General features: G+C 39.4%; 2 protein-coding genes across 2 annotated transcripts in view; both read left to right on the top strand.

Annotated features, from left to right (window-relative positions):
- Positions 1–1,886: 1,886 nt before the first annotated feature.
- LOC124286349 (G-protein coupled receptor GRL101-like) lies at positions 1,887–6,623 on the top strand. Its single transcript, XM_046722709.1, has 5 exons — positions 1,887–3,171; positions 4,923–5,059; positions 5,545–5,587; positions 5,844–6,070; positions 6,465–6,623. Exons 1-5 carry the CDS (start codon positions 1,887–1,889, stop codon positions 6,621–6,623), a joined length of 1,851 nt encoding a protein of 616 aa, XP_046578665.1.
- Positions 6,624–13,562: 6,939 nt separating this feature from the next.
- The window catches only part of LOC124286348, a 31,902-nt gene continuing 20,286 nt past the window's right edge, over positions 13,563–25,178 (top strand). Inside the window, 13 exon segments of the mRNA XM_046722708.1 lie at positions 13,563–13,611; positions 14,330–14,617; positions 14,915–15,093; positions 15,443–15,611; positions 16,177–16,305; positions 17,715–17,816; positions 18,648–18,746; positions 19,152–19,366; positions 19,368–19,404; positions 20,719–20,879; positions 23,018–23,170; positions 24,154–24,302; positions 24,992–25,071. Of these exon segments, the coding sequence (XP_046578664.1) occupies positions 13,563–13,611; positions 14,330–14,617; positions 14,915–15,093; positions 15,443–15,611; positions 16,177–16,305; positions 17,715–17,816; positions 18,648–18,746; positions 19,152–19,366; positions 19,368–19,404; positions 20,719–20,879; positions 23,018–23,170; positions 24,154–24,302; positions 24,992–25,071 (1,810 nt within the window).

Below are 25,178 nucleotides of genomic sequence, written 5' to 3'. Positions count from 1 at the left end.
TTAGTCAATATGTTGAAAGATTGGTTCAACTGGTGTCGAAGAGTATAATGAAAACGTTAAGGAATAGATGTGAAAGGCTTGAAGATGAATACGGTGTCATTATTGCTAAAAGTATTGTTGGGTCATCACTGTGATAAAGGGCGTTGGGGTAGCCTTGTGGTGAAAGCGTTGGCTCGTCACGCCGCAAACCCCGGTTCGATTCCCCACATGGGTACAATATGTCAGTCAAGCCCATTTCTGGTGTCCCCCGCCTTGGTATTGCTGGAATATTGCTAAAAACCGTATTCACTCACTCACTGTGGTAAAAAAAAGAACACAAAGAACATTATCTTTATATTCAGGGAACCAGTCGATGTATCAGAGGTTACATCATGGAGGAAATATTCATTTTTGTAAGTCAGACATATGGGCATATGCATGCATTTGTTATAAAATGTTTTTAACCTGGATAATACATCTGGCATATGTACTATGCTCAGGTGCGCCTGTGACAAGACGAGAAGGGAGCTCTTTATGGTGGATGACAACGTATGGTTTACCGACAGCGGGTACCTTGATGACATGGACAGGTTACCAGTAACAAGGATATGGATGGATGACACCCTGCGGTTAGGCCGCGTGAGACATACGGTCGGGCCTCTGATCTGTGAGGAACGTAAGTGGATTATCACTAAATAACGTACAGTACTTCTGAGAACAGGGCCGGTTGGGTAGACCAGTGGTTAAAACGTTTGCTCGTCACGCCGAAGGCCCGGGTTCGATTGCCCACATGGGTACAATGTGTGAAGCCAATTTCTGGTGTCCCCCGCTGTGATGTTGCTGGAATATTGCTAAAAGCGGCGTAAAACCATACTCACTCACTCATTCTGAGAACAAGACTTTAACTGTGAGTTGTTACTGCTCAGTAACAAACGAATAAGATGAAAACATCGAGAAGTTTTTAGGTAAATATGTCTGAAGACATTTTTGTTATGCAAATATCAACGAAATGAAATCTGTCGTTTCAGGATTACAGTCCAACACGAGTTCCCTGATGTGTGCGAGCGGCGTAGTTGTCGACATCTCTCACAAATGCATCCTGGATTACGACATCTATCAGCACTACACAGGATGTCGAGACCTCACACACATACAGGATTGTGGTATGATACAATCCATATAGTTTGTCTATATTGTTACAATCTGTTCATGAACCGTTTCTATCTGCCTCTGAACCCCCAAGTCTTCAAGCATTATATACCCATCATGCCATGGTGTAGACTGTATGATTGCCTAACATTGTGTATATGGTGCTCTATTTGACAGAGAAGCACGAGTGCCCAGCTGACCACATCAAGTGCCCCTCCAGCTTCTGTATCCCTATCAGGCTGGTCTGTGACGGACGCCCTGACTGTGCTGACGGGATGGACGAAATAGGATGCAGTAGGTTTCCTTTCATCTGTTTTGATATGATGGAAATTGAAAGACAATAGCATCGGAATATCATACAATTGTTTATGTCCACATGAAGCACCACCACATATCACGTCCTCAACGGTTTCGCTAGATTGAAATATAACACCTGAAAAACGCCAGAAATGTATTGTATTGAAACGGTTTATATTTCTATTGCAGCTAATTTCACTTGTCCCGGCAGATACAGTTGTCAGGGTAACAAAGTGTGTATCCCATGGCAGCAGGTGTGTGACGCTGTGAAACATTGTCCTGAAGGAGATGATGAATACTTCTGCAACCAGATCTGCCCAGACGAGTGTGTTTGTGAAGGAGCACAAATCACTTGCAGAATGTTTTATCTGGACATTATTGAGCAGCTACCTAGGTACACTAGGGTACTCGACTTAAGTGAGACTTATAATGTAACAATCCAGAACAACACGTTCTATCAAATGGAGAATCTAGCTGTGCTGAATCTCGCCAACCTTGGTATTCGTGAACTGGAACAGGAGTGCTTCAGTGGACTGGAGAATTTAGTACATTTAGATCTACGCAAGAACTTTTTGAAGAAAATTCCAAAGCGTGTGTTCAGAAATATGAGAAATCTGCATACTTTGCTGCTTGCGGGCAATGATATATTCGAGGCATATCCTGGGTCGTTTGATGGACTTTTAAACTTGCCATCACTCGATCTGTCAAATATGGCTTTTACAACCATAGTTGAAGATATGTTTTATGGGCTCTCCAGTCTTATGTTCCTGAATCTTTCACATAACAAACTCACCTCGATAGAAGATAGGAGCTTCACCGGGGCCGGCAAAGTCCAAACGCTTGATCTCACAAAAAATGACATAGCTGAATTCACGGGAGACATATTTTCCGGTCTTGGAGAGCTGGCCTACCTTCACAATGATAAGTACGTATTCTGCTGCTTCAGACCTCACACTGTTCCAGAAGAACAGTGTCTCCCTGCAGCTGACGAGTTCTCTTCCTGTTCAGACCTAATGAGGAATGCAGCACTGAGGATCTCAATGTGGGTCCTAGGCTTCACTGCTCTTGTTGGTAACCTTATGGTGATTTTGTCTCGATGCATCTATGACAGACAAAGTTTGAAACGCAGCAATGACTTTTTTGTTGCTAACCTCGCTATTTCTGACTTTGTGATGGGAATATACATGATCATCATAGCAAGTGCTGACACCTTCTACAGAGGAGTATACAGCTGGAACGATGAGGCCTGGAGAAGCAGCTGGGTGTGTCAGCTGGCAGGTGTCCTAGCAACCCTGTCAAGTGAGACATCCGTCATGTTCCTCTGTATGATCACGGCAGACAGAGTCCTGGTCATCAAGTTTCCTTTCAAAGATTTCAATATCTTCAAACGATATTCCAAGTACATCAGTCTCTCGGTATGGATTCTAGGTTTGCTGATGGCAGGGATGCCACTTTTGCCCATAGATTATTTTTCAAGTTCGTTCTACTCTCGATCAGGAGTCTGTCTAGCTCTACCGCTGACCAGAAACAGGCCGCCAGGATGGGAGTATTCCACCACCATCTTTGTCATCTGGAACTTTATCTGTTTTGTCTTCATCGCTTTTGGTCAGGCTGTTATCTACCAGGCTGTGAGAGCAAGTCAGAAGCTGAGAAAGGGACGCACGACCAACGATATGGCCATTGCTAGGAAGCTGTCCTTCATTGTTCTGACGGACTTTGTATGCTGGTTCCCTATCTGTGTCATGGGTAAGGTATATTTCTCCACAGAAATGCAATAACAGGCTGGTGTATAGTTCTAAAAAACCCACAATACATCACATCTGTTCAAACCAGACAAATACAACACTGTGCCTTGTAACCAAATTTTCCAACAACCATGTTTAGGGACACAAAACACCTATATCAAAACAAAGACATGTGAAGATATCGATAAACACTCCTTCCGTTGGTATGTACATTTTGGTCTTGAATGAATCAGGTTATTACCCAAAATAACATGAACTAGCACACCTCAAAGCCAGTCAACGCAGAATTTTATTTTATAACGTTCATAGAGCCTGTGGGAAAACAATTTGTTCTACAGTTACTCCAAACTAGAGTGTGGACTAAGATTATCTGCTTTGCCTCATGGAAGAGGTCACGGTCATTGCTACTGTGTGCTGACGCCTTCCGTTTTGATCCTTCCTACTTTACATCTTAAAGGAGTTTTGTTTCATACTTCTGTCAGCACTGACTCGGACAGTAAATGTAATGGCAGACAGACTTTATCCGGTAATGCAAGCCATGTGGCCTATGTTACAATGAATTTAAGAATAACATTTTAGTCACGATTTTCTTCACATAACATTTTTTGTATATAAATAGAAATGATTTTAATAACAGTTTCATTCTTGCAATTGAGTATATTTGGCAAAGTTAACTGGCCATGGAATACATTTGTGAGTTGTGTAATATAATGCATACGTAAGTCATTATAATATTCACATACACAGAAAACATGATCTTCGGTCTCAATAAGACCCTTACTGCAGTAATTACAAAGGCTATTTTGAAAATCTTCTTTTTGTCTTTCGTAACATATTAACTTTGAAATTGTGCAAATTTATTCTTAATTTGCAAAAAGCACGTCTTAAAGATTATCTTCTAAAATGTAATATATCGTTCAACGTTAAGCAACATTTAATTCTCTAAGTATTTTGATGACGACAATTTAGAAAACCAGTCTTGTACACTAACATCTTGTAATCTTTCATTAAACTGATGCATAAAAATTCTAGCATCACCAACACTTTGATAATTCCATATATACGGGAAACCATGAAAACATAATACATTTTTAATACCTGTTACCCTGTTCCGTTTACCTTCTTCATCTAATTTTTTAAAGAAAAAATGACATTGTGCAGGGTATCTAGATCTATCCATACGTAACAATTTTATCTAATATTTAACAGCTCGTTTCCGGCTTTGAACAAACATATAATGCCGACCAGTTTCACCTAAGATAGCAATATTTGAGGAGTATTTACCAACACCTAGAAAATATCTAAAATATGAAGTAAATGTAATTAAGTCTATGGACTCGACGAACATATGCAAAGTGCATAAACAAAACTAATAGTAAAAGAAGAAGTTTCATTAGGCCGTGCATCAGCCTCATCAGTGACATCCATCTGAGCAATTCCGTATTTCACTTCTACCATACGTTCCCGTATTTTGTTTGTATAGGAATACCGTTAACATGACTTTGCATGTGTTTGAACCAGGGTGTCATCGCTACTTAATAGTTACATATGAATATTGTTGACAAAATAGGAATCTCACCGACGAGTGTATTCTCAGTTTGGATTTGGTTTGGCTATACAAAAGGTTAATATCTCGCTTAAATATTGTCGTTTACCATGAATGCCGAAATACCTGAACCATACAGACAATCTGATTGCAAGGAAGACAAAACATATATATTTAATTGTAGATCGAATGATTTCTTGCTACAGGTCTGATGGCTCTCCAGGGCCATGCTATCAACTCTGAAGTGTACGCCTGGGTTGCGGTGTTTGTTCTGCCGATCAACTCCGCTCTCAATCCCATCATCTACACTCTGTCATCAGTTGACACCATGAGAAAACGAAAGGTTACAATCTTCTCTTTTGTGTACATACTCACATAAAAGACACGTACCAAATAATAATTATGCAGATCTACTACCCATCAAAAGTTTAGACTCACTTAAAGCACTCACTATATGTTATGTATATAATATGTGGATACAAAAATGAATTTCTCCACTAACTTGGGGGAACCGACTGCAATCCTTATGCGTTTTGGTGTAAAGTTTTGTTAGGAATTCACTAATTTTCACTGAGTTTCATCATTTATTGAACTCATGACAATAAACCTTTCAACGTTGCGAATCTGTTTTACAATACATCAGTTCATGTGTAAGCAGTACCTTTAAACTCTGTGGAATATTTTGCAAAATCTAGTTTAGAACAGTTGACTGAAGTAAGTGACTACATTTACACTAGTGAGTCTAAACGTTTGATGGGTAGTATATAATGTTGGTTTCGAGAGTTGCTTCTTCCTTGCTTTAACTCTATTTCAATTATGTATTTACAGCTGAACAGAGAAAAGACGTTCTCAAGTACTACTCGGTCAACTGGTATGTGTTTAATGTTTGAATCGGTGACAAACAACATGAACGCTTTTGTTTTGCAATGCTTGTATAGAAACATGTTCATGTTGAAGTCTTGTTTTGGCCTAACTTAGGTTTCTAAACCTGAAATCAATAAAACGTAAATATCAGTAATATAAAATCAATTGAGAAGAAATGTTTCAGATTTGTCATTTTGATCATTTTCTTTCATTGCCAGTTTGGTAAGTACAAAACATGTATGTATTTTCGCTTACTTTTACAGTGAGGACAGGGTCGTCTATCCCTCAGATTTTGCGAAAAGAACTCCTCTTCTTGAGCCAGCCCCCAAATTCGGTCTGTCTGTCCACTTACATCGGGTCACTGATGTCCGCCAGGCAAATGCTGACCATTGCTTATCAGTTAGCAGGCTCTATCGACCTTCTTCACTCCAATGGGCTGGTCAATGGTTTGGTGGAGACAGACAGTGTATACGTCGTCCTTGATCAGGGGGTACGTTTGGAAAATATGTATTTATGAACAAAACTATTCGATCATGTTAAGTTGGTTGATTGTTGTTTAACGCCGCACTCAGCAATATTCCAGCTCTATGGCGGTGGTCTGTAAGTAATCTGGACCAGACAATCCAGTGATCAACAGCATGCGCATTGATCTACGCAATTGGGGTACGGTGACGTTTGTCAACCAAGTCAGCGACCTGACAACCCGATCCCGTTAGTCGCCTCTTACGACAAGCATGGGTTACGGAAGATCAATTCTAACCCGGCTATTCACGGGTATCCGATCATGTTAAGACACCTTAACTTAAACCTTAACTGTTACAGTTTGTGCAGTTGGATATTGTAGCACTTATACATCACTTCATATAAACAATTTCATTCAACAGATTATCAAAAGGGTGACTGCAGCATGTGTGCCCATGGCAACAGAAATCGAAGAGGACTTCAGTAAGGATATCAGGGACTTTGGTCTTCTCGTGTCCAAGATGTTGAAAGCCTATACAGTTGCTAAGAAACAACATCTGGCAAAGATGGTCAACCAGTGACAAATCCTATTCCTTCAATACAAACACGTGTTCAACTGATATGATACCACCTCCCGATCCTACCTTTCTAATGGACACGATGACTAAGGCTATTGTGACATACAATTAACGTCTCACACAATAAAATCTGCAATGTAACCAATGTGTGTTTTGTTGCTATTTCATAGTATAGTTGCACACAACAGGAGACCATTGGAATTGCTAGTTCTTTGGGATTACAGCAGTTTATAGTTAATCCTGCTGTGTCTCATTCTGATGGGATGTAATTGATTGTGTCTGTAAAATGTTCACTGGAAGAGCTTTATAGTTTTATGAACAAGGATCATATAATATAATGGCATACGATGAAAATGTTATCAAGGATCTAAGTTCACCTAACATCTCGTCTCAGAAATGAAAATATTTTACAGACAACAACACTTGTTATATTAATGTGGTAATAAAGGCGCTTAGAAGCTCTCTCTTTTTTCAAGAAATCGACGTAATCTAGACTTGCCATTATTATGTAATGTAAGCCCATTACATTTGATAAAAATATATGTGTGAACCCATTACATTTGATAAAAATATATGTGTGAACCCATTACATTTGATAAAAAATATGTGTGATCCATTACATTTGATAAAATTATATGTGTGAACCCATTACATTTCATAAAAAAAATATGTGATCCCATTACATTTGATAAAATTATATGTGTGAATCCATTACATTTGATGGAAATATATGTGTGAACCCATTACATTTGATAAAAAAATCTATGTTAACACATTACATTTGATATAAAAAAATGCGTGAACCCATTACATTTCATAAAGAAATATGTATGAACCCACTGCACTTCAAAACATTTATGTATGCCAATCCATAGGAGGCCTCAATGTAGAGAACTATGAACCCTGTGTCTAAGTCCAAGTGTCTAAGCCCGAGATCTGTAAGCTGTCTATGTATCAGACACACACTATGTACATGTAAGTCCGTGATAGAATTTCTAAACGAAACGTTTAACATCTTTAAATATGTAGACTTAATCTTCACTTCTGGATTCTGTAAATTTAGGCTCTACTGCATCAAATTTAACACTTATAAAATCAATCGACGAATATGAGAGTGCAAAGGATGTTAGTATTAGAAGATGTTCTACGAAAAATTTTCTAATTAGATACCAAAACTATGAAAAATATTAGATGAATTGTGTTAGGCACCGATGGATATAACCTAAAACTAGTTTTATACTCAGTTCTTCATTTATTGGCTCAACACTGAAATTCTTAACTCATGCCACGATTTTGTAGCCAAACGCAATGATTCAAATTGTTGAATGTTTTATACAATATAATAGGGACAACACTGGCTCATACTTACATGTGTGCATTTATGTTGAACATACATTTAGCAACTGAAATCCCCTTTTCCAGGAGCATTTACAGAAGCAATCATATATGTTTCATATGTGAAATGTTTGTTTGAATCATTTCGATGCCGAACCAAAAATATGTACATTCCTGAATGTTCCACATAAGCTGGGGTTCATGGGGATACTTTAACTTCACAATCATTAACCATGTGTAGTCATTTACTCATATTCCCGCACCAACAATCACAGTGTGTCGCAGATATTTACACATGTCGACTGTTGATACTATAGTAATGTGTGTATCTCATTCTTGTCAGTGAATCCAGTGTGAGATTAGAGGTTCTAATTGTAATGACTGCTTTAACGGCACCAACACGATCGATCATCACTACACCTCCGTCCATTAGCAATAGTCAGCATAAAAAACATCAATCAGAATTTGGTAATATACAAGCCCATAAACAATGTGTTCTTGTCAACATGAGACAGTCGTTTGTCTTGTTCTAAAATGTTTTGCTGTCACAAAGTAATATGAAATTGATTGACTATATTCTTATTATTACTCTGTTCACAGCGATTCTATATAGCACAAATTACATTGAACAGTCATGCATTAATGAACAGTCATGCATTTGATCACTGGAAATCCGTCAATGGTGATACACACCAACACTATACCAATATAAGCTTAACACTGTCATTAAATATATTTCCTAATAGATAAGTATAAACATATATTTGTGAATGTCATGATTCAGAATGTCATTGGTATTGTGCTTTATAGCACAGATGAGATTTTATAGAAAAAAACAAGAACTACAAGGTGAAAGCAGAATTTGTAGAATAATTCCTTTGGGAAATAAACCTTCCATGCCGAATTTGAATTAATACAGTTTTATTACATGAGAAAGATGTGAGATTTTGTTATACAAGATTCTCTTTAAATATCCTTAATGGGATTTTCAACCGAAATTTCAAATTGAAACGACTGCAAATCTGTTTGCATTGTGCAACCTGTAATTAAAAAAAAGCTAAAACAAAAACAATCAACAGTGAAATACCTTTCTACTTCGAACTTCTCGTAGTCGTCCGCAGCAATTTCGCAAGCAATTGAAATAAACCGATCTCGTGAACCGATCTCGTGATTCCTTTCCTATTCCTTTGGAGTAGTCGATTGGACAAAACATTATATCCAGTCTTGACCGCCTGACCAGAAGGATCATGTCTGATAACAGAGCCTACCTCTTTCCTCTCTTAATCGTTTATATATGCCAATCAATTCTGGGGGTCGGGGTTTGATTAACGTTGAGACTCTTTATGATAGAATTGTATTGTGTACCTTTGCACATATCTATTTATCGGATCATCCTCTGGTGATGCATGTCAAGACTCACGATGAAAGCAACGAATTCCACAGCTATTTCAGAATCTGAAATTTGAGGTTGATATTGTTGATGGCAATGTACTGCTGGACGGTACAGCGATGGGACCAAACTAGGTGAAGTTATTCGCCAAGTCTGCCCAGAGTCGGTCATTTGTGGAGAAACTTTCTTAGAATCCATTGCATCGTGTGTACATGCAGTGTGTGGAACAGAACAATAATCCAACCGACTCCTTCGCCTGGATGATGTCTGCTGGTCTTAAATTGAAACCGAGGGCTTTCTTTTTATTGCCCTGGACCAGTCACTTCCCACTCGCCAAAATGTGATTCTTAAACAAAATATCAATATGAAATGTCGACTTTGCAATATATCTGTCTTGGCTGCATGTAGAGGGGGCAAGGACCCTGAGCTGATGATTAGCCTTACCAGCCTGACTGTGCCAGGATCACCTAAACCCTCTCTGCTGCATTTTCATTTTAATCTGTAAAACATAATAAATGTGAATTTATAATTCGCTTTTTCCATGTTCAAGGTACATATTCAAAGCGCTAACACAAATTATTATTACCCCGGATGACCCAAGCTGCATGCGAGGCGCTATAAGGTGAAATAGTCACATGACTTATCCCACCGGGTACCCATTGTTTTTTGGGTGAACCGAGGCAATTTTGAACAAACTCACTTGCCTAAGGTGAGACCACATGTATCACATTTGCTTCGTTTCCTGGATGTCTACATACCACCCTGAAACATGCACAGATGTGTCGTTTCCTTCTTTCCAGAAGGGAGCGGTGGGGTAGCCTAGTGGTTAAGGCGCTCGCTCGTCGAGATGAAGACCCGGGTTCGATTCCCCACATGGGCACAATGTGTGTAGCCTATTTCTGATGTCATCCGCCGTCATATTGCTGGAATATTGCTAAAGCGGCGGAAAGCCCAACTCACTCACTCATTCACTCTTTCCGTGTTGCATATCATATAAGCTACTGAGCAGTTATTACAAATATGGTATGAGCAGTAACTTGGTGACAGTTGCCATGGGTTTTCATGATACCAGACTCCAACATAACCATAAACGTTATGTTCAATAAACAATTAGTTCCTGATAAAGAGGAATGAACCATTAATTCTGTCGAACGATGTGCTCAATGTAATGGCATTTCGATGTGACGTCATTATGGAGGCCTCCAGACACAATGTGTTACTTATTTGCACCTTACTAAAATATTTTATCAACATATGTTACGATATACGCTCCTATGTACTGTAACAGGTCGGTATACCATCAAATTCATATAATAATTTGAATTTCGCTTTAAAGGTTTCCAAGGAAGATCGTTTGCTTGGAGTTTAGTTTTTGTAAGTAGATCGCAAGAATCGTAAAATACTGTAAGTTCTACTGAAATGGTTCATGACGATTTTTGTGTGTTGTCTAAATGCCCGTGGCCATGCCATTGATGCTTACAAAACGCCAACTTATATATCATTGTTCACCTAAGATAAACATGCTTGAATAGATGTATAAATGCAAATTAAGGTTTTGCCATTTTGTTTTCATAAACCGAAAAATCTTAGGTCACGCCCAGTAACGGAAAACAGTAACCAGAATGGCTGCTTATAGAATGGGCGTGGTCTGTTGCATTATTTCGCCGAGCGATGTCACTAATTCAGTATTGATGTGTACAGTATTGTGTGTGTCAGTGACAGAAAAAATCAAACTGGAAAGATATACATAAGTAAGAGCGCTTTATGGATGTCAACTTCTTTATTTTGAGGAACACATCTGTTGAAGGAGAAAGGATATACTCCGAAACGTTGTGTTCCTCATATTAAAGAAGTTGACATCCCAAAAAACTCTCTTCCTAGCTTATGTGTATCACTTCAAAATGCCATTTAGAGACCAGATATAATTGCTGACGTATAAATTCATAAGAATGAAAATGTTTGCATTTATAGAGGTATGAACGTAAAATCGGATGTGCACACATTGCGCGGATTTATACAGTGTACACACCAGCTTTAGCTATTATTACTAAATGTTACATGTTAGCCTTTCAGAAGTTGAGGCGTAAATGACTTGATATAGTTTATTTTCTTTTTGTCAAGATATTACTGTAACACATGAGTATATGTCTGGGTATGCATTACTTGTTAAATTATGTCTTCATCGCATTATCGTCAATAGGTAAATACTCCAAATTCCAAAAAGAAAAGACTGTCCCGTACAGGTTCCCGTATTTCAAAATAGTAATTGCTTTCAATGATTTCTTCATGCGACATCCATGTCCTCGATTTATCCTTCCATTGAATACATTGGATAGTACATAGTCCGTGGGCGTGGTTTCAGAACAGTTGGTGCGTATTTAAACAGTATAACTGCCGTGTGTTATGGCTCATGAACAAATTGCAGAAGGCCAAAGAATAAAGCATGTGGCTGCTTCTGTTCTTCGGGTTTGCTGTATACAACGCAGCGGCCTTGCTGGACCCGGACAAAGATATTTCGAGTGAGTAATACACGTTTGTCTCATGGATTGTATACTTCATTATATATAACATTATCATTATATAAAATAAGCCATATTATGATAGTGGTTAGCTAAAGGAGCGGACTGCGTTAATGAGATGTGTGTTGATTCTACGGTCCCGCACACCCAGTTTTGCTTCCACACCACCGTTAGGCACGTCTAGCTTGGTGTAGCCAGCGCCTGAGGGTGATGGGTCCAGGTTTCATCTGGACAGCCCTGGTAGTCGTGCAATGGTCTACAGGTGGCCTGGAAGATGCATTTGTGTCGCATGCGTTACTAACCGTTGTGAGTTTGGGGTAGAAGTGTAATGGTATTGGGTGGCAGCAAATCATTGTTAGTGGCAACTTGAATGGCGACGACATCGTTCTAGATCATGCTCTTAACTTTCTTGAAATGAAAGAACGTAACGTCAAATTGCATAAGAAAATGTCTTCCCACATTATTCCTATGTAATATCAGACTTTTTGAGTCACGATTACATTGTCCTACTGCCATGGCTGGCTGATTCTCCAGGTCTCTCCAGGCCTCTCCCCCGACAGAACATTTGTGGGATGAGACTAGTTACTGTCGACGCCTACGACAGGATCAGAACTAGCTGATTTGGACCAATTTTTGACATTTGGGACAACATCACCGAAACTGTTTTCAATCATCTGGTGTCTTCTTTCTTCATAACCAACTGATTGGCCCATATCAATGTAAATGGTGGTCCGTTTCATATAGCTCTGTGGGTTGTAGCACCATCTCTCGTTTAGGGTACGTCGCCCTGTCTCCTGTCAATAAGTTTATGATGGTGAAACATTGAACAGACGAATGGCCAAATGTAATGTTTGTATTAATGGGGTTTTTTTTCATTGTCCGACTTTACATAAACAAAGTTATTATACACGCATAAACCTCTATTGTATACCTTGACGAATGCATTACACAATGTCATGTAGTACGATGCGACTTAATGTTCCCATGGACAGACATACAGCAAACTGTAGCACCTAATAGGAAAGTGTTTCAAAAGGAGAGTTTACTTTTGTGTATATGTGCTCAACTTGCTCCACAGGAACACCTTCTTTTGCTGGGTTTCAACATAAAATTCAAATGATACCATCAGTAGATGATAAATGTATGTAACGAAGTACCTCAGTAAATCAATCACAAGGACTTACATTTGTTTAAAAAAAAAATAGGTACTTACAATTGTTATTCACCATTGATCCTGTGGCCGATTCCCCAGGAATGTGGTAGTCCGTCTATGTTTACGTCATAAAAAAATACATGAAAAACGTGTAAGCGTAAAAATGTGTCGTTCATATAACCATTGTGTAAACGTCACATTTAAACAAAACCTATGGTCTATTATTTATCATGAAAACGAAATATATATTGTTTTCATACGAACCAAATATTGCTAAAAGCGGCGTAAAACTAAACTCAGTCAGTCAGTCATACGAACCAAGAAAACGTTTCGTGTATTCTGCTCAAGAAATATCACAAAACATGAAACCAACTGCAACGGTTGCAAGCGTATACTCAGTCAGTCTTTTAGAATCCATGTACTAACAATTGTGCAGACACACCGCCAGTCGCTTCTCTAAGGGTTTTACATTGAGTGTTTTATATCAATTAACATTCGCTAGTTTTGATTTATTACTGCAGGCTGCTTTGGACTTAGTTGCGAAAATGGCGGGACCGCTGACCATGATGTCTGCGGCTGCATCTGTCGTCACGGGTACTCCGGGATATTGTGTGACGTGGGTAAGCTGGTTTCTACACATCAACCAGTGTTTGCTCTTAACCCTGGAAAGTTGCAGGCCCTAAGTACCCAGAACCATAAAACGGTGTGGGTCCTGATCAGAATGTGTAGGCCCTATATATATTTCAGCTACAAAATAACTAATTCCCAGAAATATAAGAAATTACGGAATGATATTTTCTGAAAAATAATACCCATAGTTATTGGGGATGAAAAAGCTGCCGGCAGAAAACAAAAACTGTGGGTCCGAGTGGTTTTCAGTCGGCTTCGGGCCTAAGGACCGACGTTAATTTCAAACGCTGACATCAATGCCTCAGGAGTATCTCGGAAATCTAACGATACGGAATCCGTTGGTGAAAAACACAAAATATTGATGAAATTATAAGAATAAATCTATTCAATGTATTGATGACACCAGGTGGTCTCGAAAAGTGTAAGCATGTCCTACTACGGCAACACCCATATCTCACACATTGTTGTTGCCAACACCTTAAAATACTTTCTAGGAAACAAAGACCCTGTTGATTACGGAATACGTTTTCTATTGCTAAAGCAGGCCTGTCGTTAGAATGATCTGTGCCGAGTTGCATTGAAACCCTTGTCACTCAATCCCTAGTGTAACTATACACTTGTTGTAAATGTGAATATCACACATATTTTGTTTTATAACTCAAGCAAGTTATATATATTTCAGAAATCCAACCAAGCCAATGGCCAGTGGGTTCCTACAGCCTTCTGTCAACTGCATTTGGATGTCCGGAGTCTGAGAGACATGGTTGGAGTCTTGGCCACATCAACCTGACGCTGTCAGTGGAAACCAACTATCGTCAATGGTTTCCAGAACGTTTCCGGGTGTTGGGGCCTTATCATAAACAACAGTTCCAGTTCAATTTCTGTTCAAGGACCGAGTCTACTGACAACGGTTCATGGCCTGATGGACAGTACTGCTTGTTTAAAACTGCTGGAGGACAGTGTCCAGATGGTATTTATATGTGCTTGTGCATTTCATTTCTATATTCTATTCTAACACATTACAATACACTCTTTACTGAAGCGTACACTCCTATATTCCACAAAAGAATTAGTTAGTTCGACCAATACGTTTCACAGATTCTTGAGTCATGAAGATATGAAATGTATTTGAAGAGACAATGTGTTTTCTTTTTATTTGTCACACAATGCCCAGTGTTTACTGTAACACAGGCCATTTTTCAAAGTTTATTGACGTCATACAATGGAATAAAAATTGAGAAAGTAAGATAACTCAATTGTTTCGTAGGATTCCAGGAAGGGTTACTCCCCTTGTTCAACTACAGCGTGTGGGAGGAAGACACTGGGGGTGTTGTTCCTGACGTGGACATCACAGGCCAGGGGATACAGCTGACACTGTGCTGCAGGGCCGATGACGGCATCGACACCATATCACTACCTACATCATTTCCCTTCTATCTAATGAAGGTAAATAATTTGGAATAATGCAGCATTTCGATAAATAGGTATTGGATGGTATTTATTGCACAAATCATAAAGTCGTTTATTGGACGCTTTCAATTCAAAACGCCAGATGGAAAATTAGTCCAAAATGCTCTTTGATGTTTCACCATATTCGCCATCAACAATGCACAAGGCAAACGTACATGTTTACTTCCTGGATAGTGTACAGTTTCAATTTAATTATACTATCAAGAATTTTGATTTGGCAGTGTATTCAACCATACTGCAAGAAACAAGAAACCTAGAAGTGTAGAACACATTTCAAGATACCAAACTACCAAATGCTTTCACTCATATGTTTCATAATGATCAGCCATCTCCAGAGGTTGCCTGCCAGGCAGTTGCCGACATGGTGGTCACAGAGGAAGTGTTCTCCTTCGTGAAGACCTCCAACAGGAGCTGGATGAGCGGGGAGGGCAGCTTTGTGGCAGAGGAGTCGGAGAACTACTTTAACGTCACATTCTGCTACTATGAAGCATATGGTATATTTCTGACATGTGGATGTTGTTTTAACCTGTGAGATCAAGCTGAAGCGACCGAGTGTGTGAGTGAGTGGAGTGGAGTGGAGTGGAGCGGAGTGGAGTGGAGTGGAGTGGAGTGGAGTGGAGTGAGTCAGTCAGTCAGATTAGTGAATGGAGTGAGCGAGTGAGCGAGTGAGTATCAGATTGTAAAAGGAGCGGAGGGGTGCGGAGGAGTGGAGTGGAGTGGAGGATCGAGTGGAGTGGAGGAGGAGTGAGTGAGTGAGTTGAGTGGAGTGGAGTGGAGGGAGCGGAGTGGAGTGAGTGAGTGAGTGAGTGAGCGGAGCAGAGCGGAGAGGAGTCGAGTGTAGTGGAGCGGAGTGGAGTGGAGCGACGTAGTGAGGGAGTGAATGAGAGAGAGGGAGAATGGAGAGGAGAGGAGTGGCGGGAGGAGTGGGAGTGGAGGGAGTGGAGGGAGGGAGGGAGGAGGAGGGAGGGAGTGGGGGAGGGAGTGGAGAGGAGTGGAGTCGAGCAGTGGAATGGAGTGGAGCGGAGTGAGTATTCCGGAACTTTCTGTTGATATTTACAGAGCGCAGAGAGTGTATGTACTGTGATGACAACGGAGCGTCCTATGAAGGTTGGGTCAACGTCACCGACGAAGGTCGATCCTGTCAGTCATGGATCAACAGTTCAACGTTTATTAAAGAAAAGGCTGTTGGTAATGTAGAACGTTTCGAGGAGAATTTCTGCCGGCAACCAGTGTCTACTTCACATAAACCATTCTGTATCATAAATGACAAATGGTTTTCATGTGACATTCCAGTCTGTGGTAAGTTGTCACCTCCTCCAGTTGTCTGACCTTTTCATACAAGCTCATAGGTAATTAGACACACTTTGTGTGTGAGTTGCGACCATTGTGCAGTGATTGTAAAGTCGTTGTGTTAACCATTCTAAACCTTGGACAGCAGTAATCGAAACGAAACTCCAGAGAGTTTTTCTGTGCAGAAATAGATTCTTCTGGGCGTAAAAGGCAAAATAGTCGTGAAAAAAGTGAATGAAATGGATCTACCTGCCTACCTACCTACCTCCTCCTACCTCATACCTACATACCTCTTACCTACCTACCTACCTACCTACTTACCTACCTACCTACCTCCTCGTATCTATATACCTCCTACCTCGTACCTACCTACATACCTCGTACCTACTTATCTCCTACCTACCTTCCTACTTACCTACCTTTCTGCTCCTACCTACCCACTACCTACCGAACTTTCTACCCCTTCCTACCTACATACCTTGTACCTCCTACCTACCTTCTACCATCTACCTACCTCCTCCTATGTACCTACCTTCTACCAACCTACCTCCTAACACCCATCTACCTACCTACCTTCTACTTAGCTACCCACCTATTATTTTCCCTACTTATCTCTTAACTACCTTCCTACCTACCTACCTCCTCCTACCTACCTACCTACCTACCTACCTGCCACCTCCTACCTATCTACCTATTTTTATACTTACCTACGTCCTGTCTACCTCCTACCCTTTAACCCTACTACCTTCCTACCTCCTACCTACGTACCTCTTCCTACCTACCTACCTCCAACTCCTACCTACCTACCTCCTCCTACCTACCTACCTACCTACCTGCCACCTCCTACCTATCTACCTATGTTCATACCTACCTACGTCCTGTCTACCTCCTACCCTTTAACCCTACTACCTTCCTACCTACCTCCAACTCCTACCTACCTACCTATCTCCAACTCCTACATACCCACCGAAACCCTACCTAATATTTCTTTCTACCTTCCTACTTCCCTCCCACCCTCTATTCCTCACCCCATCTACCGACCTACCTTCCCACCTACCCATCTCCTCGTATATACATACCTCCTACCTCCTACATACTTACCTACCTCCTAACTCCTCCTACCTACCTACTACCTACCTACCTACCTACCTCGTACCTCCTACCTACTTACCTCCTACCTCCTACCTACCTTTCCCATCTACCTAAAAGAAATCTTTCTTTCTACCTTCCCACCTCCTTCCCTCTACCATTTTGAGTTGAGATGTTAAATTTGTTAAACAACAAAAAGACACAAATCTGATTTACAGATTCCTCTGACGACCTACCAAATGTCATTGACAAGAGGATCTATCGCTCTCCTCCTACTCTTCCACAAAATCCAGTTGAAAACATTCGTCGACTTTCCACAGGTAAGATATCACTTATGGACGCAGGTCTATATACATAGGAAGATACACATACATGTTACTAAGAGAGGGGGGCATTTTAATGCAGTAACAGGACAACCTGACATATACAACCCACCAAAAGTATAGACTCACTAGTGTAAATGTAGCCACTTACTTCAGTCAACTGTTCTCAACTAGATTTTGCAAAATATTCCATACTGTTTACACATGAACTGATGCATTGTAAAACAAATTCGTAACGTTGAAAAGATTATTATCATGAGTTCAATAAATGATGAAACTCGGTGAAAATTGGCGAATTCTTAACAAAACTTTACACCAAAACACAGCTGTTCACATGCACAATATTTGCACATGCTTTTTCAGAAATGTGATGCATGATCCTTGTACAATTCATCTGGTTTGCAGTTGGTTCCCCCCAAGTTAGTGGAAAAATGCATCTTCGATGTAACCATATATATATATACATAACGTATAGTGAGTGCTCTAAGTGAGTCTAACCTTTAGATGGGTAGTATATAAGGTTCCTAATCCGTTATAATTACGTAAAAATGTCCAGATGATTCCATTTATTTACGCCAATTTCTTCCATCTTTCAGTGGACGGTTTTTTTCATGACATCTAAACATACTTACGCACTCACGCATATGCGCACACAACACACACATCACACGCAAAACACACATAACAGCATCGTCGTCAAGACCATTAGGAATATTGATGTTATCCGTCTCCTAATGTAATGCTCATGCATGCACGCACGCACGCACATACATACATACATACATACATACATACATATATTTACATATGTTTACTTGTATTTTGCAGGATCCTTTGCAGTTGCACGGCCGTATATAGAACCCTGGGTCCAAGTTGACTTCAATGAATATTATGAGATCCACACGATAACAGTCAGAAGGAGTCGCAGTAAGTCGCAATTTTCTTCCTCTTTTTTTCAGATGCAGCTGCGCGAATATCAAATGGGCCGCTCCCTTTGTGATTATTTTAGTATCATCATAATCATCAGCTGAACAACAACATACAGGATGATACATCAGTCTTTTAACGCTCCAATATCTAAATAACATTTTTTAATTTTTTGTTGTTGTGATACTGGGTTATTTTTTAAAATATGACAAAATTCTTCATGTTCTAAACTCTGAGATTGTGAGTTATGTCCTCAACTGTGAGACTTTGAGTTTGTCATTTTTAAATTTAAATAGAATATAACAAACATTTAATGACATAAAACATAGTTCCGACCGAATCGTGCTTTATCATCAAAATGTGGTTACTCAAATGTCACTGAGATGTGGTTGCGTCTATTCACAGACTGGGGTCATTATCTTGCCCGGAATTTCATAACTTATGTCAGCCGGAATCAATGGGATTTCCTCACATTTGGAGCCTACATTTGTGACGGACCATCCCACTTGGCAAGGAATTCCGTGTTCCGCTTCCAATGTCGCCGACCTTTGATTGGTTCCTTTGTCACACTGCAAAACTTCGTTCACTACGATCCAGACTACAACAAGGGATTCTTTTTCTGCGTTTGAAGCTTCCGAAATTGTTATCAGAGGCAAAGGTATGTTTGTCAGTTGCCACAGACCACGCACTTTTTACCTTAAAGACCTTAAAAACATCACCTGGAAAATTGTCTGACATGTGATTAGATGACATTGAAGGTCAGGGTCACTCGGAACTGAGTGGTTGAAAATATGTTTGTGTACACGGTAAAACGGAGGGTTTATGAATGTCGGTTGTGTGAGAATAGTATGGAAGCTTCGAAACTTTAACATCACCAAATTATATAAATAGGATAAGGAATGCTCTCACTTGTGAATGGGTCGAGCTTTCGTACCAGACAATGGGCATAGTGTCTGAGATATTGGTTAAAATGTTATATCACCAGCCAAACATCCAACTCCAGTGAAAACTGGACACAATTTGTCCAAAATATCAAGCGCCTTTCATGGGGCTTTAATGTTTTGCACGCTGATATTAATAGAAGGTTGGTTATTGAATTGAAGGAGCAATAACGCAACAAAGACTTCATGAAAAAACTGTCATATATGCATCTTAAATTAAAAGAAAAAGTATGATTCATCGAGGACCAGTGTCAATAGCCGCCTATTCGCCTCGACTCAAGGGGTCATGGCCGGTTCACCCTCACTTAGCCAGAGTCTACCCAAAAAGGTATAATTGTTAAGACAACATTGCACTATGGCTAGGTGAGAGATGCGAGTCAGGTAATTAGCATTAACCACTGAAGCGTGAGCCTTTGTTCAAGGGCTTCGAGGTTTCAACTGTGTGTCTACCCAGGTGAACCATAACTTAAATCAAAGATTTCAGTACGTTTCTGGTTGTGGAAAAACAACCCTCGATGCACAGGCTACTTGATTATATTTTCTCAGAGATAAAGTTCTTTGAAATACGTCGATACTTCCATAAAGAGTTAAAGTAGGGGAGCCTGAACTTTCAGTTTAGATTGTATAAGCGTTAACAAACTTTTCAAAGACATACATCGGATGAACGCACCACCATTTCTCAGTATCACCACCCCTAAACACAACGCATAGGATGCACGTGCACAACACAGTTGCCCCGTACACATGCATGGTGTGTCATTCTTAATTTTTGACGGTTTTTGTTGAAATGAAAATATCAAGATTTTTATCAGAGTTTTCACACTGTCAGAGAGATATATTAAAAGGACAAAGTTAAGGCTGATCCATATTACCCGGAATATCATCTGTGTGGGAGACATAGTTTGTTTGTTTTTTGTATACACACAAACAATTTTTATATGTTTTTTATTAGTGTCCTTGTAGTAGGCTAAATTTCTTCCACAATGCTAAAGATATTTCAAACGCGATCGTCACCAAATTATTGTTGAAAGCTACTGGCTGTGGGAAATCCCTGGGCGTGAGGACTGGTGACGTCAAAGATTTCCAGTTTAAGTCTTCCAGTGATGGCGCTGGTTACTATGGACATCATGCAAGACTATACAGAGCCACGGGATGGTGTGCCCAGACGGGAGATACTGATCCTTACATACAGGTACATCATGGAAGCGGCCGCGAACGTCGTCGTCACTTGTAACTTGACAAACGTGCTTTCTATTGACCTGATCTATCTGCGTCTATGTAACAGTTTCTGTACAAGCATTCTAATCAGTCGTGTTCTCCATGTTGGAAGTGTAATATAGCTAGAACCGTGCCCGTTGGACATTGCAATTCACAAACGATGCAAGTAGATTACACTTATGGCAGTATCAAAGACTGTGCCAGCTAATAACAGAATAATAATTCAATGGCTAGTGCCCGAGATTAACAAAGGATATGTTTATAAATGTATTTTAAAGTAGGTTTTGAGAAAACATCCCCAAAGCTTCCAGTTTAAAAATAAAGGTGTTAATTGAAGGGCACAATAAATAACAAATTATAATGATTCGTATTGATGAGGGTATTTGTTCTCTTCAAGATCTTACTTCTAAATGGAACTCAAAGTTGGATTCATATATATCAGAAAAGTACCTGTCCCAATGTTTTAATACAATACGAAATTGTGTGGAGGACAGCAAGGCACGGAATTTCCAACATAAACTCATCCATCGTATCATACCATCAAAACTCATCCATCGTATCATACCATCAAAACTCATCCATCGTATCATACCATCAAAACTCATCCATCGTATCATACCATCAAAACTCATCCATCGTATCATACCATCCAAACACATCCATCGTATCATACCATCAAAACTCATCCATCGTATCATACCATCAAAACTCATCCATCGTATCATACCATCAAAACACATCCATCGTATCATACCATCAAAACTCATCCATCGTATCATACCATCAAAACTCATCATACCATCGTATCATACCATCAAAACACATCCATCGTATCATACCATCAAACTCATCCATCGTATCATACCATCAAAACTCATCCATCGTATCATACCATCCAAACACATCCATCGTATCATACCATCAAAACTCATCCATCGTATCATACCATCAAAACTCATCCATCGTATCATACCATCAAAACTCATCCATCGTATCATACCATCCAAACACATCCATCGTATCATACCATCAAAACTCATCCATCGTATCATACCATCAAAACTCATCCATCGTATCATACCATCCAAACTCATCCATCGTATCATACCATCAAAACTCATCCATCGTATCATACCATCAAAACTCATCCATCGTATCATACCATCAAAACTCATCCATCGTATCATACCATCAAAACTCATCCATCGTATCATACCATCAAAACTCATCCATCGTATCATACCATCAAAACTCATCCATCGTATCATACCATCCAAACACATCCATCGTATCATACCATCAAAACTCATCCATCGTATCATACCATCAAAACTCATCCATCGTATCATACCATCAAAACTCATCCATCGTATCATACCATCAAAACTCATCCATCGTATCATACCATCAAAACTCATCCATCGTATCATACCATCAAAACTCATCCATCGTATCATACCATCCAAACACATCCATCGTATCATACCATCAAAATCATTTCTTTACAAAATATGATTGATAGAGGATAACCTTTGTACATTTTTGCCAATCAGAACGTGAAACACTAGAACATTTGTTTTTTTACTGCCGAAAAATTCAAATTATGATAAATGAGTTCACATTTTGGTATGAAAGTAGAACCTGAAATTAGACTGAAATATGAATAATTTCCTTCTTGGCGATCCAAGGTTGAGTATCCTTGAAAACCACCTTTTATACTAACCAAGCGTTATATTCAAATATTCAAATAACCTAATTATTACCGCTAATAAAATATAATCACAACATAGAAAATTCATTTCTGGAAACAAAACGCAAACCAATGTTTGATCACATCTTCCTCTCTCTTCTCTGTTTTCTTACTTTCCTATATCCCTATTCCTTTTTCTTTGTACTTTATTCATACAGTCATTAATCATATGTCGTCGCCCATTTAATCTGCAGCTTGTATATACACATGTATGTATTCTCTGTATTATCCAGCTATATGAATATTGTATTACTTGCTATCGTAATAAAAAAAGTATAAAAAATTAACAAACTATTTAATCGATCGAAATGACATTGAATTGCATCAGATTGCAACATGACCTTTGAAACAATCGCTTTCAGGTGGATCTTCTGACGCCAACGATTCTGGAGCAGGTTGTCATACAAGGATGGTCCGAGGGGGAAGTTGAGTTTCTCATCAACGCTTTTACTCTGTCGACTGGAATGAGAGAAGATAACCTGACAACCTATTTCAACAGTAGTGGAGAAGTCAAGGTAACATTACTGGACATGACAGTAACTATAATGAGTGATTTCAGGGATACTTAATATACAGGTCATGTGATTATCATATACTACAATCACTGCTATGCCTCTAGACGTATAGGTTTGTGGTATGACACAATACAGAAATGATCATATTGTCTTCATAGACTTTGTTCAACTTTCATCTATGAAAGTTTGGACCAAAGATATTACCGAGAAACATAATTTACAGATAGTTATGATGGTTTGAAAAGTCTTTGGGACTTACAAAAACAGAAAACAAAGCGCGTATTTCTGGGTTCACTGTTTGAAACATGTCATGTTTGTTACTCTTTATCTACATCTACATGACGTTAGTTGTTCAATTTTTAAAAACTGAAATGCATGCCTTTTGTTTCAAAAGTTCACGGGAAGTGTCTTTGTGCCAGTTTGTTACCAAAAAGACTAAAGCAGCATTGCGATCATCGTTTACTGGTTTCTGGTGGACACACCTCTTTGGTCCTCTCAAGGACATGGGTTATTTTCCGATAGGTCTTCTCCAAGGGTGGTATACGTATTTGATCGTAGTATGCTTTTATTCAGCCTGAAGTACTGAAATAATTTTGCACAGATTTGGATGCCACTCAATCTGACAACATTGACCCTCTTCACAGTGACATATTACTGTGCTTCATAACAGTCAACGTTAGAATTACCGGTTATCTTGCTTCCCGTATGGAAACATTTAAAAGAATGGAAGTGTTTGGAGTAGTGGTGGTTTCCCTGTTGTTTTGTATCGTCTGAATTATGCTCTTACTCTTCTGTGAAATCATGTATGTGATTAGGTATGCAGTAACATATCAAAATCTGCTGCAATGTTGAGTTTACCAACCATATAAATATTATATCTCCTTGAAGTCCTTCCAAGCACACACACACACACACACACACACACACATGAGTAATGGGTATACATATGGATTAAATGAATGTTATAATTTTTTTAATTCCAGGTATTTCGTCTAAATCCGACGTACCAGTCGGATGTGTCACAGAAGTTCCACCTGACTAGACGGCTCACACGGATTGTCCGACTGCATTTGCTTCGTGAGAAGCCCCATCTTTGTGTTAAGTTTGATCTTATTGGCTGTCCAAAAAAGAGGTTAGTCATGCTATTCCAGTTATTTGTATTTTATGCCTCCTTATATTCATTGCTCACAAGGTGAAGTACAAAATAAGTCTTTGGTTATCAATTTATGTAAACTTTCAACTGTGTAATAACCTGACACTAATATACTAATGGAAAAAGTAACTGTGCATAACATAGAATTGCATGAATAAAAGTTATTGAAAAGTTATAAAGATAACCCTAATAAACATGTAGCAAAGCACTTTGCATGAAATTTGATGTCACATATCACGCGTGGCACGTGCACTGTGTGCACAAAGAATTTACTCACTTTTTGTATGTTTTTTTTACTCCTGAAGTTCACGCACATATTGAAAATTAAAGTACGGTTGATTATTCTCTAGCCTCTGAGTGTTGTGGAAAACACGTTAATTTCAACCTAAACTGTTCACAATGCTATGAAAACCAGAATACAACGTACTAAGGGAAATACTATGTTATTACACAGTGAGCTTGGATTTAAAGTGCCAAGACCAGAGTGTCAAGCTTGGCCTACAGCAGATGCCCACACACAAACTATATCCATCCGTTGAAAGGTATGACTTGTATACTCACAAGAACATGACCATAGAGGCATGTCGCCTCTTTTACTCCTCCAAGAGAAATCTGTATGTGGCTTACCAGTATCACAACAGGGTTTGTCGCATGCTGATTGGAACCAGGTACAGTCGCCATTATCGGAATCGCTGGGAAGAAGGGCATGGACCAACAACTGAATTTGGAGAAGATGTGTGCACGAAAGGTATGTCACTTACGTGATGTGAATAAATCGTGAATGAGACCTGGAAACTCTTAATGGTAAACCTCACACACTCTCTCTCTCTCTCTCTCTCTCTCTCTCTCTCTCTC

The sequence above is a fragment of the Haliotis rubra genome, unplaced genomic scaffold (genome assembly GCF_003918875.1).
Source record: "Haliotis rubra isolate DU_JTF1 unplaced genomic scaffold, ASM391887v1 Scf380, whole genome shotgun sequence".
Taxonomy (NCBI): domain Eukaryota; kingdom Metazoa; phylum Mollusca; class Gastropoda; order Lepetellida; family Haliotidae; genus Haliotis; species Haliotis rubra.
The sequence above is the reverse complement of the archived record's forward strand: the minus strand, read 5'-3'. Positions and strand labels throughout refer to the sequence as shown.